This window comes from Stenella coeruleoalba (assembly GCF_951394435.1).
Source record: "Stenella coeruleoalba genome assembly, chromosome: 19".
In the NCBI taxonomy this organism is placed as follows: domain Eukaryota; kingdom Metazoa; phylum Chordata; class Mammalia; order Artiodactyla; family Delphinidae; genus Stenella; species Stenella coeruleoalba.
This window is the reverse complement of record NC_137165.1, coordinates 47,387,403-47,414,958: the sequence shown is the minus strand read 5'-3', so window position 1 is coordinate 47,414,958 and position 27,556 is coordinate 47,387,403. Positions and strand designations below refer to the sequence as shown.

General features: G+C 41.7%; 1 protein-coding gene across 2 annotated transcripts; it reads left to right on the top strand.

The window, feature by feature from the left end:
• The first annotated feature begins 13,205 nt into the window (after positions 1 to 13,205).
• On the top strand, positions 13,206 to 23,129 carry KPNA2 (karyopherin subunit alpha 2). Of its 2 annotated transcripts, none has more exons than XM_079905505.1 (11): positions 13,206 to 13,372; positions 14,710 to 14,807; positions 14,960 to 15,097; positions 16,916 to 17,004; positions 17,879 to 18,147; positions 18,417 to 18,511; positions 18,608 to 18,871; positions 19,063 to 19,296; positions 19,538 to 19,720; positions 21,215 to 21,364; positions 22,778 to 23,129. In XM_079905505.1, exons 2-11 carry the CDS (start codon positions 14,733 to 14,735, stop codon positions 22,868 to 22,870), a joined length of 1,590 nt encoding a protein of 529 aa, XP_079761631.1. In that variant the 5' UTR covers positions 13,206 to 13,372; positions 14,710 to 14,732; the 3' UTR covers positions 22,871 to 23,129. The 2 variants fall into 2 exon arrangements, with proteins under 2 accessions (XP_079761631.1, XP_079761632.1); XM_079905506.1 differs by having other exon boundaries at positions 13,327 to 13,463.
• Positions 23,130 to 27,556: the final 4,427 nt, after the last annotated feature.

The following is a 27,556-nucleotide window of genomic DNA, read 5'->3' as shown; positions in this document are numbered from 1 at the left end:
CTTCCATTGCAAAGGGCAAGGGTTCAATCCCTGGTCGGAGAATTAAGATCCCACATGTCATAAATAAATTTAAAAATGTTTAAACATTTAAAAAAAGAACAAATTGTTCTTAAAAAAAAAAGAAATGTTACTGTTTATATGGTTGAATCTATTGGTTATTTTTTTGTGATGTCTTCCATCCATTTGTAAAAGCTTTTAAAATGTATATGAGTAATGCATATTCATAGCAGAATAATTAGATATTACAGTTAAGAAAAAAATCAACTATAATCCTATTGTCTAAAAAAAACTACTACAAATATTTTGATGGATCAATTTCCAGACTTTTGGGAATTCCGTGGCAGTCCAGTGGTTAGGACTCCTCACTTTCACTACTGAGGTCCTGGTTCAATCCCTGATCGGGAAAAAAAATCCGGCAAGCAGTGCGTTGCGGCCAAAAAAATAATAAAGCTCAGAAACTTTCCAGACTTTTCTCCTATACATATATGTACATGTAAATGTGTTATATAACTTCTTTATATAAAAAAGGGAACATGGTATATACATATTTTATGACATGGTTTTAAATTTTTTAATGATATGGTAACGTCTTTTCATTTCAATAAATATAGGCTTCCATGATGATTTTTAATGACTGAATTCCTAGACTATTACATTGCTGAGTCAAAAGATATGATAATTTCAATCTTTTTACTATGTATTGCTGAATTGTTCCCCAGATATGTATCAGTTTACACTGACCATCAATCAGTGTAGGTGTGTAATAATGAGTATTACTCCACATTGGAATATCAAAGCATCATTATTTGATATTCTTTCTGTTCTGAAGGGTTGTTGTTGTTTTTTTTTAAGATTTCTCTTTTCTAAAAATTTACATTTCTTTGATTGCTGGTGACATTGTACATTTTTTCATAGATTTGTTAGCCATTTGGATTTCTTTTGTTAATAGCCTCTTCATATTCTTTGTCTATTTATTATGAATGATCAGATTTTCCTTTATGATTTTAAGAGCTATTTATAGCTTCAGAATTTTAACCCTTTGTCCATTATATATATTGGAAATATTTCTTCACAGAATTTCATTTGATTTTAAGCTTTTTAGTGATTTTTTGGCCATATAAATTTTAAATTTTGTATAGTAAAATCCATCAATCTTTTTTTTTTTTTTTTTTTTTTTTTTTTTTTGCAGTACGCGGGCCTCTCACTGTTGTGGCCTCTCCCGTTGCGGAGAACAGGCTCCGGACGCGCAGGCCCAGCAGCCATGGCTCACGGGCCCAGCCGCTCCGCAGCACGTGGGATCTTCCCCGGGCCGGGGCACGAACCCATGTCCCCTGCATCGGCAGGTGGACTCTCAACCACTGCGCCACCAGGGAAGCCCTATCTTTTTTTCCTTTATATTTTCTAACTGGTTTTGGAAGGTGTATAGAATAGGTACTGATTTGTGTATACCCATATTTATTGCTTATATCCCAATATGTGTATATACAATAATATTTCAAATATTGTCCATAGATTCCCTTGGGTTTTCCCAGTAGAAAACTGTATAATTTATAAATAATGATATTTTACCTCTTCCTCTCAAATATTTATAAAGCTTTTGTATTGCATTGATGAGAACTTTACAAACTGTTGAATAATATCAATCATAGTCATCATCTTTGCTTTATAGGTATTTCTCATTTACAGGGAACACCTCAAATGTTTCACTTTCAAATGAATAAGACTTCATTTTGCTTCAGATACATCCACATTTCATCCTGGGAATCTGACAAATATTACTATTCTTTTGTTACTTTCTTAATACTGATTTTTTTTTTTTTTTTTTTTGCGGAACGCGGGCCTTTCACTGTTGTGCCCTCTCCCGTTGCGGAGCACAGGCTCTGGACGCGCAGGCCCAGCGGCCATGGCTCACGGGCCCAGTCGCTCGCAGCATGTGGGATCTTCCTGGACCGGGGCATGAACCCGTGTCCCCTGCATCGGCAGGCGGACTCTCAGCCACTGCCCCACCAGGGAAGCCCAATACTGATCTTTTGATTGTGTCTTCCACGTATTTTATCTTCTCACTCATCATTTTTATCAATTTATCTTTTTCCTTTTCATCCTGATTTCATTTTCAGTAGCATCAACTATGCATTTGGCTCCTTCCAATAAGGAATTTAATCCTAAGAAATTATTATTAGTTAGTTCTTTTTTGTTGTTCATCCTATTGTTCTTTCATCTGAGTCTACTCCCTGCTTATAATTTCCTGATTCACAAGGACCATTTCTTATGCTTTTGTGAAAATGTCTGTTTCTTGAAATTGTCTTCGGGAATCTTTGTCATCATTAATTGAGCTTTGTCTTCCTCTGAGCATTTTTAAGGGGAAAATAACATTCAGAAAGCTATTGAGGGACTTCCCTGGTGGTCCAGTGGTTAGGACGCAGCACTTTCACTGCTGTGGGCCCGGGTTCAACCCCTGGTCGAGGAACTAAGATCCCACAAGCCGCAAAGGGTGGCCAAAAAATAATAAAGAAAAAAGAGAAAGCTATTGAAAATAGTATAATGAATACCTGCATAAGCATGACCCAGTTTCCCAGTTTTATCAACTCTTAATAATTTTTTCCATATTTGCTTCATTTTTTTTAATGTTAAAATATTACAGGGCTTCCCTGGTGGCGCAGTGGTTGAGAGTCCGCCTGCCGATGCAGGGGACACGGGTTTGTGCCCCGGTCCGGGAAGATCCCACATGCCGCGGAGCGGCTGCGCCTGTGAGCCATGGCCGGTGAGCTGCGCGCCCGGAGCGTGTGGTCCGCAACAGGAGAGGCCACAGCAGTGAGAGGCCCGCGTACCGCAAAAAAAAAAAAAAAAAAAAAAATATTACAGATATAGTTAGTGGTAGCCAGTCTCCAGGATGACTGGTCCCCGGTGATCCCTACTTCCTGGTATTCACACCTCGTGTAGTTCCTTCCTACTACAAGTCCCCTGTAGTTGCAGCAGGACTCGTCAGAGTGACCAATAGCATATGGAAAAAGTGATAATATACACTTCCAAGACTAGGTTACAAAAAGACTGAACTCTCACCTCTTTCTTTTAGATCGTTTCCTCTGGGGGAAGCCAGCTGCCGTGTTGGGAGAACACTCAGGCAGTCTGTGAGAGGCCCACAGCAAGGAAGCAACTGAAGTCTTCATCCAACAGTCAGTGAGAAGCTGAGGTCTACCAACAGCTAGTAAGTGAGCCTGAAGGCAGATCCTCTCCCAGTTGAGCCTCCAGATAAGACTGCAGCCCCAGTGCAGAGCTTGACTGAAACCTCCCACTGAGACACCTGAACCACCCGGTAAACCTCTCCCAGATTCCTGGCCCAGAGAAAGTGTGAGTAATAATGTTCATTGTTTTAAGCTGCTAAATTTTGGGGTAATTCGTTTTGTGGCAATAAATAACTAACACACAGTTGAAGGCCCCTTAGGCTCCTCCCTCATCCAATTTCTTTTCCTTCCCAGAGGTAATCATTATGCTGAACTTGGGGTCTCTACCATTCTCCTGGATGTTTTTCCTACTATGATTTTGTCAACTATGGTAAAAAGATATCTTATAAATTAATGTTGAGGGGTTTAAAAATTATAATTACAAATTTTGGAACGTTCCATATAAATATGCAATTGTAGTTCAATAAATCATCTCTGAAATGAATAATAAAATCGGGAAATCTCTCCCTTCTTAATTTGGGAACTGCCTTGTCTAATATTACAATGAAATGTAAAGGAAAATCTATTGTTAATAAAAATAATAATAGCTGCCATCTACTGAGCACGTTCCAAGTATTAAATCTTTGTATAAACATATGAGCTTATACTTTTATTATCCCAGTTTAGGGATAAGAGAAAGGTTAAGTAACTTGCCCAAGGTTATACAGCTAGTAATTAATGGATTCCAAAGCTATTAGCTACTACCAGTGCTATTTATATAAGGTAGAAATTAAAGAGAAGGGAAAAGATCCAATTCACATAAATGTAGCTGTTAGAAGGTTCCTCTGCAAATGGCCATGAGGTCTAAGTTGATCATCTTAACTGCCTTCTTCCATCATTTATTCCCTGTTCCTCCTACCCTCAGCTGGGCAGGGGTCTATGCCTGGTAAGGAGACTCAAAACTTTTCTCCTGTAGGACCTGAGTTCTTGGTGGTCCTGTCTTTACTGGATTGCTGTACTCTCCCATTAACTGGGTCTTTGGGACAAGGGCACACTAAGATGTGCCCCCCAGTGAATCCTTGGATTCCAGACATTTCCTCTTTCCTCCACTAAGTAGCAGACCGTTTTCCCGTTGGTAATCACATCGTTCACCAAGGCTTAGTTCAGGGACTGTCATACCTGGGGCTGCTATAACAAAGTACCACAGCCTGCATGGCTTAAACCACAAACATTCATTTCTCATAGTTCTGGGGCTGGAAGGCTGAGATCAGGGTATCAGTATGGTTGGGCTCTGGTGAGAGCTCTCTTCCTGGCTCCCAGATGGCTGCCTTCTTGCTGTCTCCTCACACGTCAGAGAGAGAGAGACAGACAGACAGAGTGCAACAGAGAGACAGAGAGAGACAGAGACATAGAAAGGGCTCTGGACCCTTCTTCGTTTTATAAGGACACTAATCCCATCCTGGGGCTCCACCCTCCTGACCTCATCTAAAAGCCTCACCTCCTGATACCATAACACTGTGGCTTCTACCCATCGATTTGGGGGTAACATAAACATTCAGCTCATAACAGTGACTGCCCCCCTTCTCTGCCTATTGATTCAGCAGCCTGAGGAGTCCCAGATGGCCAAGGGGCAGCCTCAGATCCAATTGAATGGGGCCATGATAGTATTTCCTGGCCTAAAGATCTCTCCACCGGGCACTAGAACCTCTAGACCCACTGAGTCTCAGATCACTGTCAAGGAAAGCAAAAAGATTCTTCCAGGGAATTATTAGGGGTCATAGTGGGAGAAGCCACCCCTACCTCCTCTCCTTGGTTCCTGGACCTGCGCATTCTGGCAGTGTCTAAGTCCAGGAATGGTCGTGCTAGCAGAAGCCTTGCAGGCAAAGAAGACAAATCCATACCCAGGACACGTGTCTGTCCCTGTGAGGACGGGACGCTGTCCGCACATCCCAGTCTTACTGCAAACAAGGGATTATTGTTTTGCCTGTCAGGGTGCGACCCTCCCCTTGGAGAAGCGCCCTCTGCTGGCATTTCCTAAGATCTGCGTCCATGAGCATCCTCTTCTAATTGGTATCTATCCGTGTTGGTTCCTCACTGCTTTTGGTAGCCCTTTCTTCTCCTTTTATTTGAGGAGTTGCAGATATCTCCTAGTTTCATTGATGGTGTTGTTTGTGGTTCTGCTTCTCATTCCCCTTGTGCTTTTGTAGGACTTTTCGAGGGGAGTGGAGAAAAATGGCAACTTTACTGTAGTTTTTAATACTGAAATCTGGTAAAATTTAAACGTATGATCACTCTGAATGTTAATATCATTGGCTTGTATTTTAATATTAATTCTGGTGTACTTTCTGACATTCTTAAATGAGTTTTGAAAAATTGGACTAATACAATACTAATATTGTACCCTTTGACCCACTCCTCACGTTGCCCCTGAGATTGCTTGGGGACAAAGGAAAAATGATAAAAAAGGGGACAATTAGTAAGGCCCTAAAATGTTTTTCATGAGGTCCATCAATAATATAGTCATACCATCCCTGTTTGTCAAGCTTCTAAGGCAGTTCCTAGACAAGGGGCCAGATGATTCTTTGTTATGGGGCTAACCTGTGCATTGTAGGATGGCAAGGTTACCAGGTCTGCCCAGAAGTGCAGAAGGCTAAACGAGTGTTATCCCCAATACCTGCCACCCCAGTCTTAATCAGTGGTGGAAGAACGGTCTCAGAACTGTCTCAGTGGGCCATTTAAGTTTAATAGTATGAGCCTGGTTGATGATAACAATGCATCGTAAAACTTTCAGACGGAAGGGAGAACGTTTTGTGGACTGTGTGTGTGTGTGTGTGTGTGTGTGTGTGTGTCTGTGGCAATTTAAAGTTATTAGTTCTTAAAATCAGAACTTTTTAATGGAAGCAACTGGACCAAAAATGTGTCAGAGGATTTTGAGACTCATTAAAACAAAGTTGAATGAGAAAAAAAAAACAACCAGTCTACATCACCTAAAATCAACAGTCATGGTGGAACAATTAATATGGAATACTCAAAATAAAACGTACAACGTTTGTGCTGAGGATAGGTGCCGGTGTTTTGCATGGCTAGTTAGCATTCATGCCTCTTTTTCTTTTTACGGAATTACCTCTTCCCCTTTTAGGGAAGAATTGGTGGGAGGGTGATTCCTTTGTGGCCCCATGAATCAACGGGAGAAAGTTGGGCCAATTGTAAGCTTTTCCTGGGAAACTTGACTCTGGAGCAAGTGACCCTAGGATGAAGAAAACTATCAGAGGCACTTACTGCAGGTCTAGCTGCGTGACAAGGGGCAATGATGGCAGCAGTGGTGGCCTCCTGACAATTGTCCCTGGCTCTGAGAGTCACTGTGCTTCCAGCTTCTTGCTTTTGGGGGTCCATTGGTGTGTCCTTATTCTGGCTGGTTCCCACGACTGGTCCTCCGGTTTTGCCCCCCTGTTTAGTAAGCACTTCCCTTCCCCATGTCTTTCCAATGAATTCTCATTTGCTTTGCTTGGGTTGGGCTGGTTTGTTTCCATTGTTGGAAACAAGACGGAACTAGCAAAAGAGATTGAGAAATTGACTGGAGAACTGAGAAAAAACACATTTTTCTGGAAGCCTGGGAAAAGGGTGTGTTTCAAGAAGAAAGGGCCGGAGGCTTCCCTGGTGGCGCATTGGTTAAGAAGCCGCCCGCCAATGCAGGGCACATGGGTTCAAGCCCTGATCCAGGAAGATCCCATGTGCTGTGGAGCAACTAAGCCCGTGCGCCACAACTGCTGAGCCTGTGCTCTAGAGCCTGTGAGCCACAACTACTGAGCCCACATGCCGCAACTACTGAAGCCCGCGTGCCTAGAGCCCGTGCTCTGCCACAGTAGAAGCCACCACAATGAGAAGACCGCAAACCATGATGAAGAGTAGCCCCTGCTTGCGGCAACTAGAGGAAGCCTGTGCACAGCAACGAAGACCCAACGCAGCCAAAAATAAACAATAAATAAATAAAAAATAAAATGAATTTCAAACTTCAGGTCAAAGTCAAGCAAGAAAATGACTGAAAGGTATTTCTTAAATTTGCCAATTAAGAGGTCCCTCTCCAGGAGGAGTGTGGCCGGCGACAGAGGAATGAAGAGAACATGGCAGGTGGAGGGAAGGAGACCCTGGGGACTCAGGAGCCGCCCTTGAGGCAACCTGAATGCATGGAGGGAGGTGCCCAGGACTCATGCCAGGTGCCCAGGACCAAGGGTGAGCTTTTAAGGACTGGAGAATCTGTAGAATGTTTGAGGCTCAAAGGAAACAGCCAGTAGAGGCAAACGAAAGACATAGTCAAGGGGGGGAATTAACGGGCTTCCACCTTCTGAGTGTTTACTAAGTGTCAGACAAGTTTCCTGAGGAGAGAGGGGTTCAAAGCAAAATCAGAGGGAGGGACTGGCCTGGGACTGGAGGAGAGACATCTCTTCATGTGAGACAGAAGAGGGAAAACACGGAGGAGATGATGGAGGTGAGGGAAGAGGAAAATGTGGAATTTGCATGGAATGACTTGAATGTGGGGTGTTCAGTAGGCATTGACTTCAGCCAAATGAACTATGGTGAATGAGTCACAAAACATCTGCCAGAGAGAAGGAGCTGGGCTGAGAGGAGAGGCTGTAGGAGAGAAATGAGGTGGGAGAGTGAGCTTGCTGGAGGCTGAGCAGGCCAGTCAGAAGCCCAGAGAGGGGAGGACGTGTGAGGAGTTTGTCCTGCCCAGTCCTCAGGCTGAGTATTGTGTACGAGAGCAATCTTGCCTTTGGACCACAGAGACATTGTCACTCTCCGTTGTCCCCAGATGCTGCCTACAGGTAGGAGGCAGGAGACAATGCAGCTCCGATTTTTTGAGCACCTACTGTAGCAAGGACCTAATGTGGCCGTCAGCGCTGAGGTACCAAGAATGCAGCTGGAAATTATGTCCTGGGCTTATTTATTTGTTAATGTGTTCCGGTTTTTAAATTCAGCCCTACATTCCTAATCTTAAAAAAGGTGGGGGGCGCTTCCCTGGCGATCCAGTAGTTAAGACTCTGCGCTCCCAATGCAGGGGGCACGGGTTTGATGGGTGGTCTGGGGAACTAAGATCCTGCACGGTGTGGCCAAAAAAGAAAAAAGAAGGGTTGGGGGTAAAGGTATCAGCTAAATTTCCCCATTGATTGTTTAGGGGTTCTTTCTCTAATAAATTTTAATTTTGGAATAATTTCAGATTTACATGGCAGTTGCAAAGATAGAACAGAGGGCTCCCATATACCCTTCACTCAGTTTCCCCTGATGCTAACATCTTATATTACCATGTACACTTGTTACAACTAAGAAATCAACATTGGCATACTCTTCTCTTGGTAACTAAGCTCCAGAATGTATTCAGATTCCACTGGTTTTTCCACTAACGTCCTTTATCTTTTTCAGACTCAAATCCAGGATACCACATCGCACTTAGTATTTAAGTTGTTTTTCAGAAGTAGGACTTATTCCTCGATATTCCTCTTGTACAAGTTTTAGAAGAAGAGTTTAAACTTTTCAAGCTAGTCAACTGAACCAGTCTGACAAACTTAAACTCTGATTGTATTTCTTTTATTACAGTAATTTGCAAATTAAATACACACACACACACATACAAACCTTATGTTCCAACTACAATTTGTTGTTCATTATACTTTAGGGGCAGAAACCATAAATTATATTTATTGTATTTGTATGTTTTAGCACAGATAAAAACACAGTTGCTTATATATTCTCCTTAGTACTGGAAATAAATGTTTGGACCCAGCACAGTTGAATCTGCTCACACACCCCTTGGGATAAGAATGGGGAGGAAGTTTTGCATGTGTGGCTGCCCATGATGAAACCCATTTTTAAAAGATAGAAAAAGAAATGATGCCATCTGTCCAGTTGGCAGTTGCTGTTTCCTAAGGCTTTTCTCTTTTAAAGATCAGTATAAACTAAGCAAGAGTAAATGCTCCCCTTTTGGGTCAGATTTTAGCTTTCACTTGCAAGGTCTCAATTCCAGCGCTGTTAGAACTCGGAGATGCATTTCCTAATTTGTAAATAGGATAGCCCTCGAGATCGCTGTAGAGAAAGCGAAATTACGACATTTCAAAATCTACTTTTGAGCTCATCAGGGCGTTTCTCTCCATCAAAATTAATCTCCATGCGACCCAGATGGGACTCGAACCCACAATCCCCAGCTCCGGAGGCTGATGCCTTATCCATTAGGCCACTGGGTCACCACGGGATCCGGGTTCTCACACCGTCCCCTTACGCAATGCCATCATCGCGCACCGCCCTCGCGCTCTGCGGCCTCCCTTCCGGCGGTGTGTGATTTGGGAGCCGCCCCCAGTGCCTGCAGCACGCGCCTGCGCACTCCTGCGCCCTCGACCCGTCCCGCCGCCAGAGCCTCCGCGCGCATGCGCAGGATCTGCCCCACCCCATTGCCCTGGTACTGCGTGGCCCGCACGCGGGCGGCTTTGGGTGTCTCTGGGGGAGCTGTTTCCTCTTGGGTTTTCGGAAGGGTCTCAGTCCTGGCAGTATACTAGGCGCACTTGGTGGGCGGGGGAACTCTAAACAAAATTCCAATGCTTGGACTCTCCCCGTTCTAATTCTATTTACCAGGGCGGTCCCGGGCCTCTGCATTTTGCAGAGTTCCTGCGACCTTCTTCTGGGGTGAGGTCCTACCGCATCCCCCCAACCTTCCCGTCCCTAACAGCTCCCTCCTTCCCTTTTTTCCCCTGCATTTATTCAAAGTACGTTAATTGGATAACATTATGTGCTGGAAGCTGTTGGGAGTTTGCAGGGTGAACAGGCTTTTCTTCAAATCTGCCCTTCTCCCCCACTCACCTACAAACATTTTTCTCCCCATCTCTTCTTTCCCTCCGAATTGAAGGGAAAATAAATATAACGAGGTCCCTAAATACAAAATAATACGAATTTTGTTTTGTTTTTATCCTAAAGCTAGGTCTTCGATAAAGATTTAGAGATTTTCTGGTTCCATGCATAGTATCTGTATGCTTGTTGCATATAAAGGTGCTGCATTTGTTATTTTTAAAAATACACGATTTCGTTTTCTTCTTAGACACATAATACCTGTTCATTTAAAAAATTGTATAAAATGGGGGTAAGCCAAACAAAAATTGAAATTGATTATAATTTTACCATTCAGAGTTAACCACTATTAACATTTTGGTGTGCATCTTTCAAACCTTATGTGTCAGTGTGTTATGTGTCAGTTTTATTACCTGTGGATCCTGAGTCATCCAGGAAATGCTTTTCACAAAAACTAGGACATTATTAGTGAATAATAAATAATCATATAGCAACGATGGTACAGAAGCAATGGTGGGTAAAACTGACACAGCGAATCAAGGCAGTGACACTAAGCAATAATCGTTATTCTTCACCTTTGTGCAGTGGAGGGAGGGGAGGGAATTTGGGCCAGCTTCACTTAAGAACATCCTTGATGACACTATAAGAATTATTAATTTAAATCTCGACCCTTGAGTACACATCTTTTTAATATTTTGTGTGACAAAATGGGAATTATGCATAAATCACTTTTACCACAGAATTCAATGGTTGTCTCTTGAGGAAAACATTTGTTCAGTGTTTGAGTTGCAGGCTAAACTGGCTGCTTTTTCAGTGGAACATAGTTCTTGAAAGAATGACTGACAGGTAAAACTATAATTATTCAGACTTGGGCACACTTGGGTTTGCTTCTCTGGAGCAGCTTCACTCTCAGGCTCACATCATCAGAGCACGCAGTCCACTGGAAGAGAGGGGATATCTCACAAAAGTCTCAGTAAATATTTTACTGCATTGTGTTACATCTTTATCACCAAATTCCTGTGTCTGGCAGATGGAATGTACTGATTGGCTTAGGCCAGACAGACCCTCTCCTGAATCTCCATCCAAACTACAATAGGAACAGTTGGGGGTGTATGCTTTCCCAGGACAAGGTTGTATCTTTCAAAGGCAACTTTCACTTTTGACATTTTACTTCTGTTTCAGGTTATTTTCAGGTGCAAGCACAGAATAGTGGTCAGAGAGCACGGATCCTGGAATGAGATGGCCGGGGTTTGAATCCTGTCTGCCATTTACTCCTGTGCGAACCTGTACAAGTTACTTAACCATCCACTCTTCTGTGAAATGGAACAAGTAATAATACTACCTCACAGAGTTGTGAAGATTAAATGTATTCATAAAGGTAAAACACTTATAACAATTCTGGGCACATAGTACCCAATACTTGCAAGCAAAAGAAAACCCAAATTGGGGATTCCCTGGTGGCGCAGTGTTAAGAATCCAACCGCTAAGAATCCACGTGCCAACGCAGGGGACATGGGTTCGAACCCTCCTCCGGGAAGATCCCACATGCTGCAGAACAACTAAGCCCGTGCGCCACAACTACTAAGCCCGCGCGCCTACAGCCCGTGCTCTGCAACAAGAGAAGCCTGCGCACCGCAACAAAGAGTAGCCCCCCTAGCCGCAACTAGAGAAAGCCCACGCACAGCAACAAAGACCCAACGCAGCCAAAAACTAAATTAAAAAAAAAAAAGAAAACCCAATTTAACGAGCTTAAACAACAAAGGAAATGTATTGGATGATGTAATTTCAAAGTCATATAAGCAGCTTTCTGAGGTAAGGCAGGCTGTTGATCCTGGTTTCTCTACAACTGTCTAATTCAGATTTCTAGGACTCACATCTCTCCGTTCAGAAGAACAGAGCCTGCTTTCCAACCTCTAATCATTAAACAAAAGGCACAGGCTTCCCAACTGGATGAATTTAGGTCACATGACTTCCCCAGAACCATTCACAATAGCCAAGAGAATGCCTTGTAGTGACTGGTTTGGAGGTGAAATCCTTCCACATTTTTGCATTTAGGGAGATAGGATTGTGCTGATTGGTTAGGTGGGAGTAGAATCAACCTCCTATGACTCTCATAGCTGCTACACAATGAGTGAGGCTGGCAAAAGTGCCTGCGAGAAGGGATGAAGATAATTGTTTGAATTTATCTATAGTAAAAAATAAGCCAATACAGCTTTTCTTAAAAATACCCTTTTCAGAATACAGAAAAGTTGCAAAAAGACAACAAAGTGGCCCATAATCCTGAGGTTCTGATAACCATCATTGATGCTTTTTTAAAAAGTACAAGAAAATACAAACATTTTATTCAGAAATGTATAAAATATAGCATAGATCATTACTATAACAATTGACAAAATTTGAACACAGGCTATAAATAAGTAATCGCATCAAAGTTCAGTTGTCTTGAATTTGATGATTGTGGTGTGGTTATATAATAGAATTCTTACAAGATATAAGCCGAAATATTTAGGGGTAAAGGGACATGATTTCTCAGACTTGCTCTCAAATGGTTCAAAAAGTAATATGTAAAAGCCGTGTGTATATATATTTACATAGAGAAAGAAATAGTAAATGTGGCAGATGTTAACATTTGGCAAATATGGATAAAGATTTGCAGCTCTACTGTATTTGAAATTATTAAAAATAAGACTGGAGAAACAGGCATAATAAATCTTTTGTTACCATATTTATGCCTTCTATGCAGTCTTTTGCATGACGCAAGTTAAACAACAACATCAACACCACCTAAAAAATGCAGCACATATCTGCCTTACCCCTCCCCTCCTTGATGGCCAGAAACCCCGGCCAAGTTCCTTCTGAGTCCTATCAGGGGAAAAATGCATAGCAATATATTTCTATATCAAGATTTTGAAAGAGAATTATTTTGGGAATCATTTGTGGTACTTGTTTAAGGCAAACATCCAGGGAAACTACCATCCACCATACAGGCATAAACCCACTGCTAAAAGCCAACGCTCCAGCCATGGCTGACTGGGAACTGGCCCTTCGCGCTGCATGCCGGGATCTGGAGTCTTTCTCCTCCGAACTGCAAGGCGCTCTGGGATAGCCCGGCCTCTCCCTTATCTCGCGATGCTATCCTCTCTTCTTCGGGGCCCTCTGACCCCCGCCCCAACGTGTTTTTCAAATCCACCAATGGGCGCATAGCGTAAGCTCGAACCAGCCAATCGGAATGCGGGGCCACCGGGAAATTTAAATCGCGCCGGCCGGCTGCTCGAGCCACACCGTCCTCTGGCTGACCGTGGTGGACGTCTTGAGCGCGGTCGATCCGCAGCCTGTGCGCCCCGCACCGCCTTCTGTGGAAGCTTGAGCCGGCTGTGTAGGTACGAACTGAGGCCGCAGCCCGGCCCGAGCGGCAACGGCTGGCCCGCAAGGCCGCGCTCGGATTGCAGGCGGCGGGAGGGGAGGCCCGGGGTAGGTGCCGGGCCTGGCTTTGGCCTCTCTGGTTAACGAGGCCTCGGGGGCGTAGTTCGTTGGCGAGACGGGCGTTGCACGATGCTTGGCTGTAGGTCTCGAGGCCCTCCGAACAGCCGCGATTGTCTTTGAGAGAGAATCAGAGTGAGGCCCGAGGAGGAAAGCCTCGGTAGGGGGCCCAGCGCCTCTGGCTCCTCCTCCGCCCGTTCCCGCTGCTGCTTCCCCGAAATGGGGTCGGGGCTGGGGGCGTGGGGCAGGGGAAGGGACTGGAGATGGAGGTGGCAGTTGCAAGTTCTGTCTCTTAACACGTAGGCCCAGGTTTGGTTGTGTCACAATTTCGTAAAAGAACAGAATGGAATTAAAGATAGCCACTTGTAAGGAAGACTTACTTTTGTGCTCTCTTGGAGAATGCTCTTAAGTAGCTGAGTTTGAGTGAAGCACAGCTGATAATCAGCCTAGTTTAGTGGATTCGCTCAGAATTTCTGGAAATGAAAATGTATGCGAGATGCTGAAGATGCAGAACTGCGTCGCAGGTGTTCAGGGTGGGTGGGCAGGAAATTTTATGAAAGACTCCACAATGTAATGATGAATCCGATTTTAAAAAAATTTTCAGACGTGGAGAATGTACCTGTTTGGGCCTTTTAAAGACAGTAGAGGCTCCAGAGGATCGGAATTTATGGCCCCTAAGACATAGATTTTAACTGTAACCTCATTTCCCCTACTTTGTCTTCAATTAACTATTTATAGATCCCATATAGAGTTTAGAGGCACACTGTCCGGTGTGGTAGTCCCCAAACGCATGTGGCTAGTCTGAATTGAGTTATGCTGTAAGCTTAAAGTCCCTGCAAGATCTCGAAGAAAAAAGAATGTAAAATATCTCAGTAATTTTTTGATGTAACGTGTTGAAATGAGAAAATATATGTTGGGTTAAGTAAAATATGTTATTGAAGTTAATTTCATTTTGTTCCTTTTTGCTTTTTTAAAAATGTGGCTACTAGGAAACTTAAATTTATGCAGCCTGCATTATATTTCTGGTGGACAGTACTGCTCCAGGAAGTTATCAGCCCTTCAGAGGGGAGGGGCCGAAGATCATTTGGCCAAAGCTGTTTAATAGTGCTGAAAAAGGAAGTTCTTCCTCTCATATGGAAATGTAGACTCAATATGTGTTTGATAATTCCATTAATGCTCATCTTATTGCACAACAAAATGATAAAAGGGAAATTTTTTTCTCTCCCTCATCTTACAGCTTTCTCCCTTTGTCTCATAACCATGTCCACCAATGAGAATGCTAATTCACCAGCTGCCCGCCTTAACAGATTCAAGAACAAGGGGAAAGACAGTACAGTGAGTACCTTCTGTTGCTTTCCTATGATGTTTTTTAAACGGGAATATATTTGGAAAGGGGGTCAAAATTTTGAGCGAATTTGAAAAAGTACCCTCACTTGGCAACAAAAACTGATTGTAATAGGTGAGATAATATGTTGTCTTTTCTCAAGGAAATGAGGCGGCGCCGAATAGAAGTTAATGTGGAGCTCAGGAAAGCTAAGAAGGATGACCAGATGCTGAAAAGGAGAAATGTCAGCTCTTTTCCAGATGATGCTGCTTCTCCACTGCAGGAAAACCGCAACAACCAGGTAAGGATATTTTAGCTTATGAATTACGGTAAACCCAGAAAAATCAATATGGGGCTTTTCTTAGAAATTTAAATTAACATTCCTAGCTTTGTGGTTTTAACTATCAAATGTGAAGATCTGTTTTTGTGTGCTCCCCGGCAGTAATTCTGATGGGTTGTCTTTTTCCTGCCCACCCTTCGAAATCTACTGAAGCTGATCCTAAGGTTGTCTGTAGCTCTGATCTCCCTTCAAGTTTCCCTGCATTTTCAGTTGCCAGCTCATACCTTGACCTGGCCATTTAACTGTTAATTGAAAGTTAATCATGTCCAGAACCATCTTATTTCTACCTCTTTCTTTCTCTTTCTCTTTCCCTTCCTTCCTTCCTTCCTTCCTTCTCTATTTTTTATACTTGTCACCAGCTTTATTCAGGTCTTTTTCCTCAGTACTGAAATACTTTCAGTAGTCTCCTAATTTTATCTTTCCCTTCATTCTGTGCCACATACTACTTACCTAAAAATTTTCTTAAAATTCTGCTTTAAACATCTTAGAAACTTTATGGTTTTAAATCCTTATTTTTTGAAGGTTTTTTGTAAATTAGACCCATCTTAGATTTTCAAATTTATGTATTTCATCTTTCAAAGATATTGGGCACTTTCCTACTTTTTTTCATGTTATGCTTTACTTTAGCGCTCCGTATTTTATCAGTTTTTTTTTTAATTGAATTCCACCTATGCGCTATTTCTCGAGTTTTATACTCAAATCTCATCTTCTCCTTATAGCACTCTTTGGTTAGCCTAACAGGAAAAATGCTCCCTTCTCAGAATTCCTGTAGCACCCCATTCTGCACCAAAAAAGGAGAGTAAATTCTGTATAACCCTATATACATATAACACCATATATATATATATATATATAGTGTTATACATATAGCCATTTATTATATGGTTGGTTGCTTGTCACATTTTCCTTGTTAAGTTGTAAGCCTATAGGGAGAAAGGGACACTGTCTTTTTGAGCTAACTGTAGCATTGGTTCTCAAAGCAATGCTACAGTTAACTCAAACCTATGATCACAACCTATACATTTATATTTGTAACACTACTATGGAAATGAATAGATAACAAACTTAGATATGAAAAATCCCAGCATATCTAAATACAAGTGATTTAGACTAAGGTAGGAATAACCTTCACAGTGCTCTAATTCATTTTTTTAAAGTTGTTCACAGCTACTTTATCTAGTGACTAAATGCTGGGATACTCCATTACTTGAGACTTTGTTTAATCATGACACCAAGTTTGAGAATTGTTCTACATATTAAAAATGAATATTTCATTAACAGGCAAATTTTAATGTAGGGCTAAACTCTTAGTAACTGATTATAAACTTAGGGTTGGGATTTTATTGTTTGTATTTAATCCTTTTTTTTAAATAAATTTATTTTATTTTATTTACTTTATTTTTGGCTGCGTTGGGTCTTCGTTGCTACACATGGGCTTTTCTGTGGTTGCAGTGAACAGGGGCTACCCTTCATTAGCGGTGCTCGGACTTTTCACTGCAATGGCTTCTCTTGTTGTGGAGCACGGGCTCTAGGCGCGTGGACTTCAGTAGTTGTGGCACACAGGCTCAGTAGTTGTGGCTCACGGGCTCTAGAGCACAGGCTCAGTAGTTGTGGTGCACAGGCTTAGTTGCTTCGCGGCATGTGGGATCTTCCCGAACCAGGGCTTGAACCCGTGTCCCCTGCATTGGCAGGTGGATTCTTAACTGCTACGCCACCAGGGAAGTCCTATATTTAATCTTGAAAATGATAATTTGCAAAATTAATTCCATTTTCTTGTAGGGCACTGTAAATTGGTCTGTTGATGACATTGTCAAAGGCATAAATAGCAACAATTTGGAAAGCCAGCTCCAAGCTACTCAAGCTGCTAGGTAAGCCTTGTCTGCTATAGCATGGGTAACCTAAGAAATCAGCCTTTTTACATTTTTTGGTGGGAAAGTGATGAGCAGGTGGTGTGGGTAAAGTAAAGTTTAAGCCAGGCCTAGGCCTATTTTCATTAGAATCTTCCCTTAGGAGGATGTAAAATTTTCTGTAATTGCCTAAATTCCATCTACCTCTAGTGATAATCACTGTTAACCTTTTGATGTACTTTTTAACAAAATTACAAAGTTTTTGTCGGAGTGGCATTTCAAGTCTGTCAGGGAAAGGAGGAATTATTCAGGAAGTGGGATTAGCTATCCCTAATAGCTAATGGGAAGGAGGTGCTATCCCATTTATTTAGAATGGTCCATCCATTTAGGAAATAAATATATGTAGACTCTTATCTTCCACCATACACAAATATTTGTGATATCCATAATAGAAAGGATTAATAATTTCTGTAGCTTGACAGTGTGGGGAAAAGCAAATCCAGTTGACAAATGATCATGGAAAAGATGTTTAGCTTCATTAGTGGTCAGAGAAATGCAAATTAACAATGAGAGTGCAATGCTATCAGATTGTCAAAGTTTTTAAAAAGTGATAAGATCTAAAGTAGATTTCTGCAGAGATGCAGAGAGAAGGTTCTACATTATTGGTAATATCTCAGTTTTGGAAAAAAGTAGTTTACGACGCAACTTATGGTAGCGCCATGCAGCCAGTCTGCTCAGCTCCTCTTAAATTCCAGAATGTCTCAGCATTTAGTGCTTTACTGTAAAAGGTTGTTTAAAGTTCTAAACTCTTGAGTTGCATTTTAAATTGTTTTTTTATATGAATGTGTTTTGATAATCACCTTCAATTTTTGTTTCTCTTTTTGCTTACCCTTAGGAAGCTGCTTTCCAGGGAAAAACAGCCCCCTATAGACAGCATAATCCGGGCTGGTTTGATTCCAAAATTTGTGTCCTTCTTGGGCAGAACTGATTGTAGTCCCATTCAGTTTGAATCTGCTTGGGCCCTCACTAACATTGCTTCCGGGACATCAGAACAGACAAAGGCTGTGGTAGATGGAGGTGCTATCCCAGCATTCATTTCTCTGTTGGCATCTCCCCACACTCACATCAGTGAACAAGCTGTATGGGCTCTAGGAAACATTGCAGGTACTTGGATTTAAGATTCTTTTGACTGAGTGTCTTCAGTCATACTGAGGTTAGTAGAAGTGCCTTGTCATAAGTAATAGTGACGTCTGTGTTGGGTTTTGAACTTACTTGCTTCCAGTGCATATAAGGGGTGGAAGTGGCATCTAATTTAAGGAATTTCTGAGAGTGTTTTCTTTGCTTCAAGACACTGGTGCACTCAGTCACTGAAATTGATGGTGCTAAACAAGCAGTTACGGTTAACTTTTGCCTTTTTTTTTTTTTTTTTAAAGGTGATGGCTCAGTTTTCCGAGACTTGGTTATCAAGTATGGTGCAGTTGACCCGCTGTTGGCACTTTTGGCGGTTCCTGATTTGTCATCTTTAGCGGTAAGTTACTTAACATACATCAAGTTATTCATTGATTCTAATTTTCCCACCTTCTCAAAAAACAGAGCACTTCATTGCATTTTTCTTTTCCCCTAGTGTGGTTACTTACGTAATCTTACCTGGACACTTTCAAATCTTTGTCGCAACAAGAATCCTGCACCCCCCTTAGATGCTGTTGAGCAAATTCTTCCTACTTTAGTTCGTCTCCTGCATCACGATGATCCAGAAGTTTTAGCTGATACCTGCTGGGCTATTTCCTACCTTACCGATGGTCCAAATGAACGGATTGAAATGGTTGTGAAAACTGGGGTTGTACCCCAACTTGTGAAGCTTTTAGGAGCTACTGAATTGCCAATTGTGGTAAGTTAACTTTCAGGTGAGAATATAAACTCTAAGGAGCATAATCAATTGGTACTAATATTGACATATTGTCTATTTTAGGCCATATAATGAGCTTCTTACTTGTCAAAACTTTTAGGGTATAGAGATTTTGAGCAGTGCTGGAAAAGATAAAGGATAACCGCCAGCGTCAACATTTTTTTCCTTTTCAGACTCCCGCGCTAAGAGCCATAGGGAATATTGTCACTGGGACAGATGAACAGACTCAGGTTGTAATAGATGCAGGAGCACTTGCCATCTTTCCCAGCCTGCTTACGAACTCCAAAACTAATATTCAGAAGGAAGCTACGTGGACAATGTCAAACATCACGGCTGGCCGCCAGGACCAGATACAGCAAGTTGTAAATCATGGATTAGTTCCATTCCTTGTTGGCGTTCTCTCTAAGGTAATGAAGTCTTAGGACTTAATAAGGGATTGTTAGTGTTTATGGACAGGCACTTGGTAGATTCTTAATGTACTAATGTAAAGTTGTACTTAACTGCTTTTGCTAAATAATAGTCATTTCTTTTACTTAAGCTTGGATAGAACCAGTTGGTAGTTTTAGTCACCGTTTTTCTAAAACAGTACTTTTGGAATCTTATTTTTATGACCATTCTGAAATAAACCTGTTTCCTTATGTTAATTAGGCCGACTTTAAGACACAAAAGGAAGCTGTATGGGCTGTGACCAACTACACAAGCGGCGGAACAGTTGAGCAGATTGTATACCTTGTTCATTGTGGCATAATAGAACCGTTGATGAACCTCCTAACTGCGAAAGACACTAAAATTATTCTGGTTATTCTGGATGCCATCTCAAATATCTTTCAGGTAAGTCTTAAGAAGGTGGCATGTGTTTGAATTTGGACTTGATAATTGGTTTGCTATGAAGGTGACTGGGGTGGGGGCAGCTGAGCTTACTCAGGGGGCCACAGAATCAGAGAGACATTTATGGGGGCCACACTCTTGATAAAAGGTGTGACAACGGATTGTAAGAGAGATAAAGGAGATGACAGGTGAATGATGTCACCTGAATTGAGGTCAGGTACATATGTGGACACTATTCATACCTATTTATTTTGTCAAGAGTTCTTAATTCCCCAGTTTCATACTGAATTTTGGTGAAATTAAATTTGAATGACCTAGTTAATTATATTTTTCTTCTGGTTCCGTTCCTAATTGATCCAAGCATGCTAGCACAGGGCACTTGTCATAGTGCTTGGTGGTAGGTAGGTCTTACTCAACAACTTTAAACTTCAGATTATGGAAATTTGTACATATCAAAGTTGAGTTTAGAATAATGATCCCTAGTGTATCCATCACCTAGCATAAATAATTGTCAACATTTGGCCTCTTTTTCTACTCACCTTACCTAAAATTTTATTTTTTTAAAATTAATTAATTTATTTTTGGCTGCATTGGGTCTTCGTTGCTGCGTGCGGGCTTTCTCTAGTTGCGGCGAGTGGGGGCTACTCTTCGTTGCGGTGCGCGCGGGCATCTCATTGCGGTGGCTTCTCGTTGTGGGGCACAGGCTCTAGGCACATGGGCTTCAGTAGTTGTGGCATGTGGGCTCAGTAGTTGTTGCTCACGGGCTCTAGAGCGTAGGCTCAGCAGTTGTGCACGGGCTTAGCTGCTGCACGGCATGTGGGATCTTCCCAGACCAGGGCTTAAACCCATGTCCCCTGCGTTGGCAGGCAGATTCTTAACCGCTGCGCCACCAGGGAAGCCCTAAAATTTTATTTTGAAGCAAGTAAGTAATTTCATTTTTAAAAATTTATGTTTCTTCTAAAAGTTGAGAACTTTAAAACATATTTAGCCACAATGTCATTCTTACACCTAATAGGTTCTTGATATCATCAAATAATCTAGTCCAGGGAATTTGTTTTTACATACCGTAGGCCCTCTTTACTCTTGGACAATGGTTCTCTTCCTTGACTACATACATTTTGGGATTATCTGGGGTGCTTTTACACTAGTAGTTTCCAATTCCCATCACAGACCAATTGAACCTGGATATACCGTCATTTTTAAAGTTGCCGAGGTGATTTTGATGCACAGAAAAGATTGAGAACTATACTATGATCGTTGTGGCTGAAGGCTACAGAAGTAGTTGCTAAGAGCAAGTACAGGTCTGATTCCCTTGAATTTTTAAAAAATGTAAAATGTAGATAAAAATGGAGATAGTTTTATCTCATAGGATTATGGAAGGAACTGTTGTGTTTATTTCTGTCTGATATATATTGATAGTCAAACATAGACATTGTTTTCTTCATTAAAACAGAACATTCAAAGTTTAAGCTACTAAACTTGGAAATTTTTTTTTAGGCTGCTGAGAAACTAGGTGAAACTGAGAAACTTAGTATAATGATTGAAGAATGTGGAGGTTTGGACAAAATTGAAGCTCTACAAAACCATGAAAATGAGTCTGTGTACAAAGCTTCATTAAGCTTGATTGAGAAGTATTTCTCTGTGGAGGTGAGTAAGCTGGTAATGTTAATAAGCACTGGGAAAATACACACTTAGGATTAAGCCCGTAAGATTTTTTTTTCCTCATACTTCTTTAATGAGCCCTGATAAATACAGTAAAATATTAGTGTAAGTAGGAGATGACATACATATTTGCACCTTTAATGTTTGGCTTGATGATAATACCATCTTTGTAACTTGAGATATTAAAAAGTCACCAATTTACTTTCGAATGAAAAGCCTCACGAATCTTAGAATATCTTTTTTGTTGTTGTTGTTTAATTTATTTATTTGGTTGTGCTGGGTCTTAGTTGCGGCATGCTTGTGGGCTCCAGTTCCCTGACCAGGGATCGAACCTGGGCCCCCTGCACTGGGATCGCGGAGTCTTAACCACTGTGCTACCAGGGAAGTCCCATGAATCTTGGAATCTTGAGACTAAGTTTGTGTAGGAGTTGGAGAAGTAGGCCGACCCCACAGCCATTCTCTGGCCTAATCCGTTTTGCTCTTGCCTACTGCAAAGTGACAGGTTAAAAAAATCTCTATTTTTCTGTTAATTGTAGAAACTTTCTTTAAAAATTTTTTTCTTTTAGTATTATAATTTTTTATTGAAGTATTGTTGATTTACAATGTTGTGTTAATTATTGCTGTACAGCAAAGTGATTCAGTTATACATACATATATATTCTTTTTTGTATATATTATTTTCCACTATGGTTTATCATAGGATATTGACTATAGTTCTCTGTGCTGTACAGTAAGAACTTGTTTATCCATTCTATGTATAATAGCTTACATTTAACGCCAGCCTCTCACTCCATCCTTCCCCTATCCCCCTCCCTCTTGGCAACCGCCAGTCTGTTCTTGATGTCTGTGATTCTGTTTCACAGATAGGTTCATTTGTGTTGTAGTTTAGATTCCACATGTAAGTAATATACAGTATTTGTCTTTCTGACTTATTTCACTTAGTATGATAATCTCTAGTTGTATCCATGTTGTAGTAGCATTTCTTAACCCATTCAGAATCTTCCCCTCTCAGGCAAGTTCAGTATCCCTCCCTCTGCTATTTGAGATATTGAAGTGTGTTTCAGGATTAAAGGTGAAATACACAAATGAAGACTTTAAGAGTGAATACCTTATAGGCATTATGCTAAGTGAAATGAGTCAGACAGAGGAAGACAAATACCATAAGATCTCTCTTATATGTGGAATGTTAAAAAACACACACACAAGCTCATAGATATGGAGAACAGATTGGTGGTTGCCAGAGGTGGGAGAAATGTGTAAACTTTTTTTTGTTTTTGTTTTTAGCCTAAATAAATTGAGATAAAAGAAGAAAAAAGTAAATATAGACTTCTAGGCAGCTACCTCTTAGAAATGTGCCATATTTATGGGATTATATTGTTTGTTTTTAAATACTTCCAGGAAGAGGAAGATCAAAATGTTGTGCCAGAAACTACCTCTGAAGGGTATACATTCCAAGTTCAGGATGGCACTGCTGGGACCTTCAACTTTTAGATTGTACATCTGAGGCATAAAGTTGTTTGTTGTGTACTATGTTTGGTAGAAGTTTGTCTTACTGTTTCTCTACTAAGAACTCTTTACACGTGGTTTGTCATTGTAGCACTTTTTACAAAGAAACTATACTTGAACAGTTCCAAACTGTACATACTGTATGAAGCTTCTCCTCTCAATGGGTTTCTTATTTCTTTGTGGAATTTCATATCTTGCAGTGTCCTGTAAATAAAGATTAAATTCCACCCTTTTCTTTACTTCACCATGCCGATGTGTTACTTTCTAATTTAGAGCTCTTAAAGGCTGCAAATGAAGGGGAGCTGAATTGAACGGATGTGACTCTAACCAGGGGTGTAGTTTTGGTTGCAGACATCATTTAATGTAAGGTTTGTTTTGTCATCAAGGATACAAGATTGATAACTTCCTGCCCACTTCTGAATTCTGGCTTTGCTCCAGGCTGCTTCCCCTCTTGGTTGGTGAAAATGGCCATTGGCACTTCCAGTCTTCACATCCATTTCACACCAGTCAGAAAAATTTTTTTCACAAGTTTTCACCAAAGAACAAATAAAATTTCACAGAAGCCCTGAGCCAATGTCTTCTCAAGGCTTACTGGCCAGGGAGATGGGATAAAAATCTTAAATTTAATCATAAATTTCTCCTGGAGCTACAAGTGGAATTCATTCCTCTGAAATTTCAAGGCTGAAAGTGGTTTCAAGGCTGCACCTTGGCATCAACAACTGGGAAAGTTTAATTGGTAAGGGGTGGGGTTGAAATAGTGTACTTAAGTTTTTAATTTAATCCCCAGGTGCTCCATCTGTGCAGCCTGGGTTGTGAAAGCCACTACTTGAAAGAGTTGCTATGCTGTTAGCAGAAAAGGAAGGGGTTGGGGGGTGGAGTGTTAGCTACAGTATCCGAGAAGTCTCAGGAAAATGCATCTTTAAAGTACAACTGTTAGTTTCTGCCTTTTTTTTTTTTTAATTTATTTTTGGCTGCTTTTTTGACTGGTGGAAAAGTGATGAGCAAAGCCTCCACTGCCTTTTTCCACCACCGAAGATAAAAGCTGGGACTTCCCTGGTGGCACAGTGGTTAAGAATCTGCCTGCCAATGCAGGGGACATGGCTTCGATCCCTGGTTGGGGAAGATCCCACATGCCGCGGAGCAACTAAGCCTGTGCACCACAACTACTGAGCTTGCGCTCTAGAGCCCGCGAAGCCCATGTGCCTAGAGTCCGTGCTCTGCAACAAGAGAAGCCACCGCAGTGAGCAGCCCATGCACCACAACGAAGGGTAGCCCCTGCTCTCTGCAACTAGAGAAAGCCTGCGTGCAGCAATGAAGACCCAACGCAGCCAAAAATAAATATTTTATAAAAGCGGGGGGGGGGGGTGGGAGGGGGAGGAGGAGAGAAGTAACCAGACTGCGGCTCTGCAGCCTGTCCTCCCTTCCCTGCCTACCTCGTGCTCCACTCCCCTTTTTCCCTCCCCTTTCCCCAGCATAAGTCCCTTCTTGGTTGCTGCATCCAGAAGTCTTTCACTTGAGAAAATGTGGAAGTAAACCTGGACATCCTAGGCTTTTGCTTTAAGGTAGGTGGAGCTTTATGGCTTTAAAGGGACTAGTGTAATACACACTTTGATAAGAGTACAAGGCCTGGATTTGTTAGCGTAAAGGCATGACTCAGTGAAGTAATGGACGGGAGGCAGCTGATTTCTAAAAATACATTTTCATATTTTAGATAAAATTCTTAACATACTAGTTTCCTTGGAGTTAAAATCCAGAGAGCCATTTGTATGTTCTTATTGAACTTAACTGGATAAAATCTTAGGTATTTTTTGAGGTTTTATATTCAGCTTGATTTTAAAAAGTGATAAAACACTGTACAGCCACCAATTTTTCCCTCTTTCATAAAATGTCTAAATTGCTTTTATTAATGCACTACATTTTTAAGCTAGCAGTTTTAAATGTCTAAGATTTTAATGATCTTTGCCTATAACTGATTTTTTTTTAAGACTAGACCTTTGTTTTATTTTTTTATTTTTGTTGTGTTGGGTCTTCGTTTCTGTGCGAGAGCTTTCTCTAGTTGTGGCGAGCGGAGGCCACTCTTTATCGCGGTGCGCGGGCCTCTCACTATCGTGGCCTCTCTTGTTGCGGAGCACAGGCTCCAGACGCGCAGGCTCAGTAGTTGTGGCTCATGGGCCTAGTTGCTCCGCGGCATGTGGGAGCTTCCCAGACCAGGGCTCGAACCCGTGTCCCCTGCATTAGCAGGCAGATTCTCAACCACTGCACCACTAGGGAAGCCCTGTTTGATTTTTGTATTAGTTGTAAGTAAGGGTGGGAAGGTAACACAGAATTTTAGTGAAATATAAAAGTAAAAACTGCAGACACTTATTTTGCTTGTTGCAAAAATCTTTAAAAAGTTAACGTTATTGGGACTTCCCTGGTGGTCCAGTGGTTAACACTATGTGCTTCCAATGCAGGGGGCTGTGGGTTTGATCCCTGGTTGGGGAGTTAAGATCCCACATGCCACGCAGCCAAAAAAAAAGTTAACATTATCATTAGAAGATTGAACGTCAGTGTTAAATATTTCCCGGAGTATTGATTCTTTTTTTTTTTTCTTGGCTGTGTTGGGTCTTCTTTGCTGTGCGTGGGCTTTCTTTAGTTGTGGCGAGCGGGGGCTACTCTTCGTTGCAGTGCACGGGCTTCTCATCGCAGTGGCTTCTCTTGTTGTGGAGCACGGGCTCTAGGTGCGCGGGCTTCAGTAATTGTGGCACGCAGGCTCAGTATTTGTGGCTCACGGGCTGTAGAAAGCAGGCCCAGTAGTTGTGGCTCACGGGCTTCGTTGCTCCGCGGCATGTGGGATCTTCCCAGACCAGGGCTCGAACCCATGTGTCCTTCACTGGCAGGCGGATTCTTAACCACTGTGCCACCAGGGAAGTCCCTGATTCTTTAAATTGCTACATTGTATCTTGGCTTTAAATCGTATCAAGCAACTTAACTATTTTTAGAATTAAGGTAGGAAATAAACATTCCTTTTCTTACTGATGTTTGATTTTTTTTCCGTCCCTCTCTTCAACCTTTCTGTGGCTGCATCACTGAAAAGAAATTCTGGATAATTTCTTGTTACAGTAAATCCTCATTGTTGAATAGGATTTTTGCTTCAGCATTAGGCCTCTTAAATTGCTCTTGTTTATTCATTTATTTATTTTTTTGAGCTTCTCAGAACCAAGAATTAAAACCAAAATTGTGGTCACCAAAGTGGCAGGTTCCTTTCCATTAGCAGTGGAAGCAAAGTCTTCAGTTTTGTTTGTATGGGCAGTTGGAAACCTTGTGAGCTACAGAACCCCAAGTTCAGAAGGCCATTAAGGAAAGTGTAGCTGGCCACTCCTTCCCTCCCTCCACCCTTGCTGAAGCTTGCCAAGACCCAGCTGGCTGATTTTGCAAAGCCCTTGAAATATGTCATTAATGGTTCTTTCTTTTGAGGTTGGGCTGTTGACCTAATTTGTGATTAACAAAACCTGGCCAAATCATGCGGTGCTCCCCGCCCCCAAGGGAAAGTGTTTGTGAAAAGTGTTTTAGTTACATCGCTGATTCAACTTTCCTAACCCCAGCTAATAAAGATGATAAAAAACACTCAAGCTATCAAGTAGGGCTTTTTGAGGGCAGAAGAGCAATTTAATTTTGAACACTTGTATGTTAAATGGCATGTTTTGGGCATAGTTTGAAAGCATAATTCTGGTGTCCACAAATGCCCAGTTCCTCCTAAATATTTGGGACAGTTTCATAACACTGTGTAGGTGTTGTAGTCACCAAACCCTCTTAAACTGATCAGTTTGTTCATTCCCCCCACGCTTTTCACAATCAAAAATGTCTTTCCCTGTCCTAGTTTGGAGAGGTAGTGCTATGGAATGGACTAGTAATTAGGAGCCAGATCAGCCTGAGTTCAAAATCTGTCTCTACTGTATTTTAGTGAGTGAGTGACCTTTGGGCTATTAAAGTAGTACAGGTACTAATTACTATATAGTATTAATATCCTAGCTAAGTATCATAGTCATAGAACAGCTATTCCCAACCTTTTAACAGCAAAGTTTTCCTTCAGTTCTTCCACAGGCCTCTATTTTGGCACATTTTATCTCCTAGACTAAGTTTGTTATTACTCTCCCTTTTTTTCCCCCTTTAATCAGTCACAGATATACATCAACATGAGACTTTACATGGCTTGTTTCTGTACTCAATGGTAGGAGTCTATCCCAACGTTGGATGTTCTGTCAGCCTTTAGTTTTGTTACAGGCTTGCCAGAGCTTTCCAAACTGGAACTGGCCCAAGGCTCACCAGCTTTTTCTGGGATGGCCTTTGCAGCTAAACCCTGCAAGAGCTCTGAGTTCTCTTCCTGTGCCCCGCCCCCATTCCCCTTTCTCTGAATTCTGTTGAGCAGTTTATTTGGGGCACCAGCCATGAGAACAGCCCCATCTGAGCCACCCAAGCCAGCTTGGTAATGGTTTGCTTAGAAACTTGTCACTATAGACAACAAATTGGCCTTTACTTAAGAGTGATATAAACTTCCTTAAGTGAGCAAACATTTCACAGTGAGACAGCCAAACAAAGCTGTATTTTCTGCTCTGAAAAAGGTTGGATGTTTAGAAAACAGGTTCAGGTAGAGATATTGGAAGCTTAGCCACAAAAACAAGGGAACTTGAG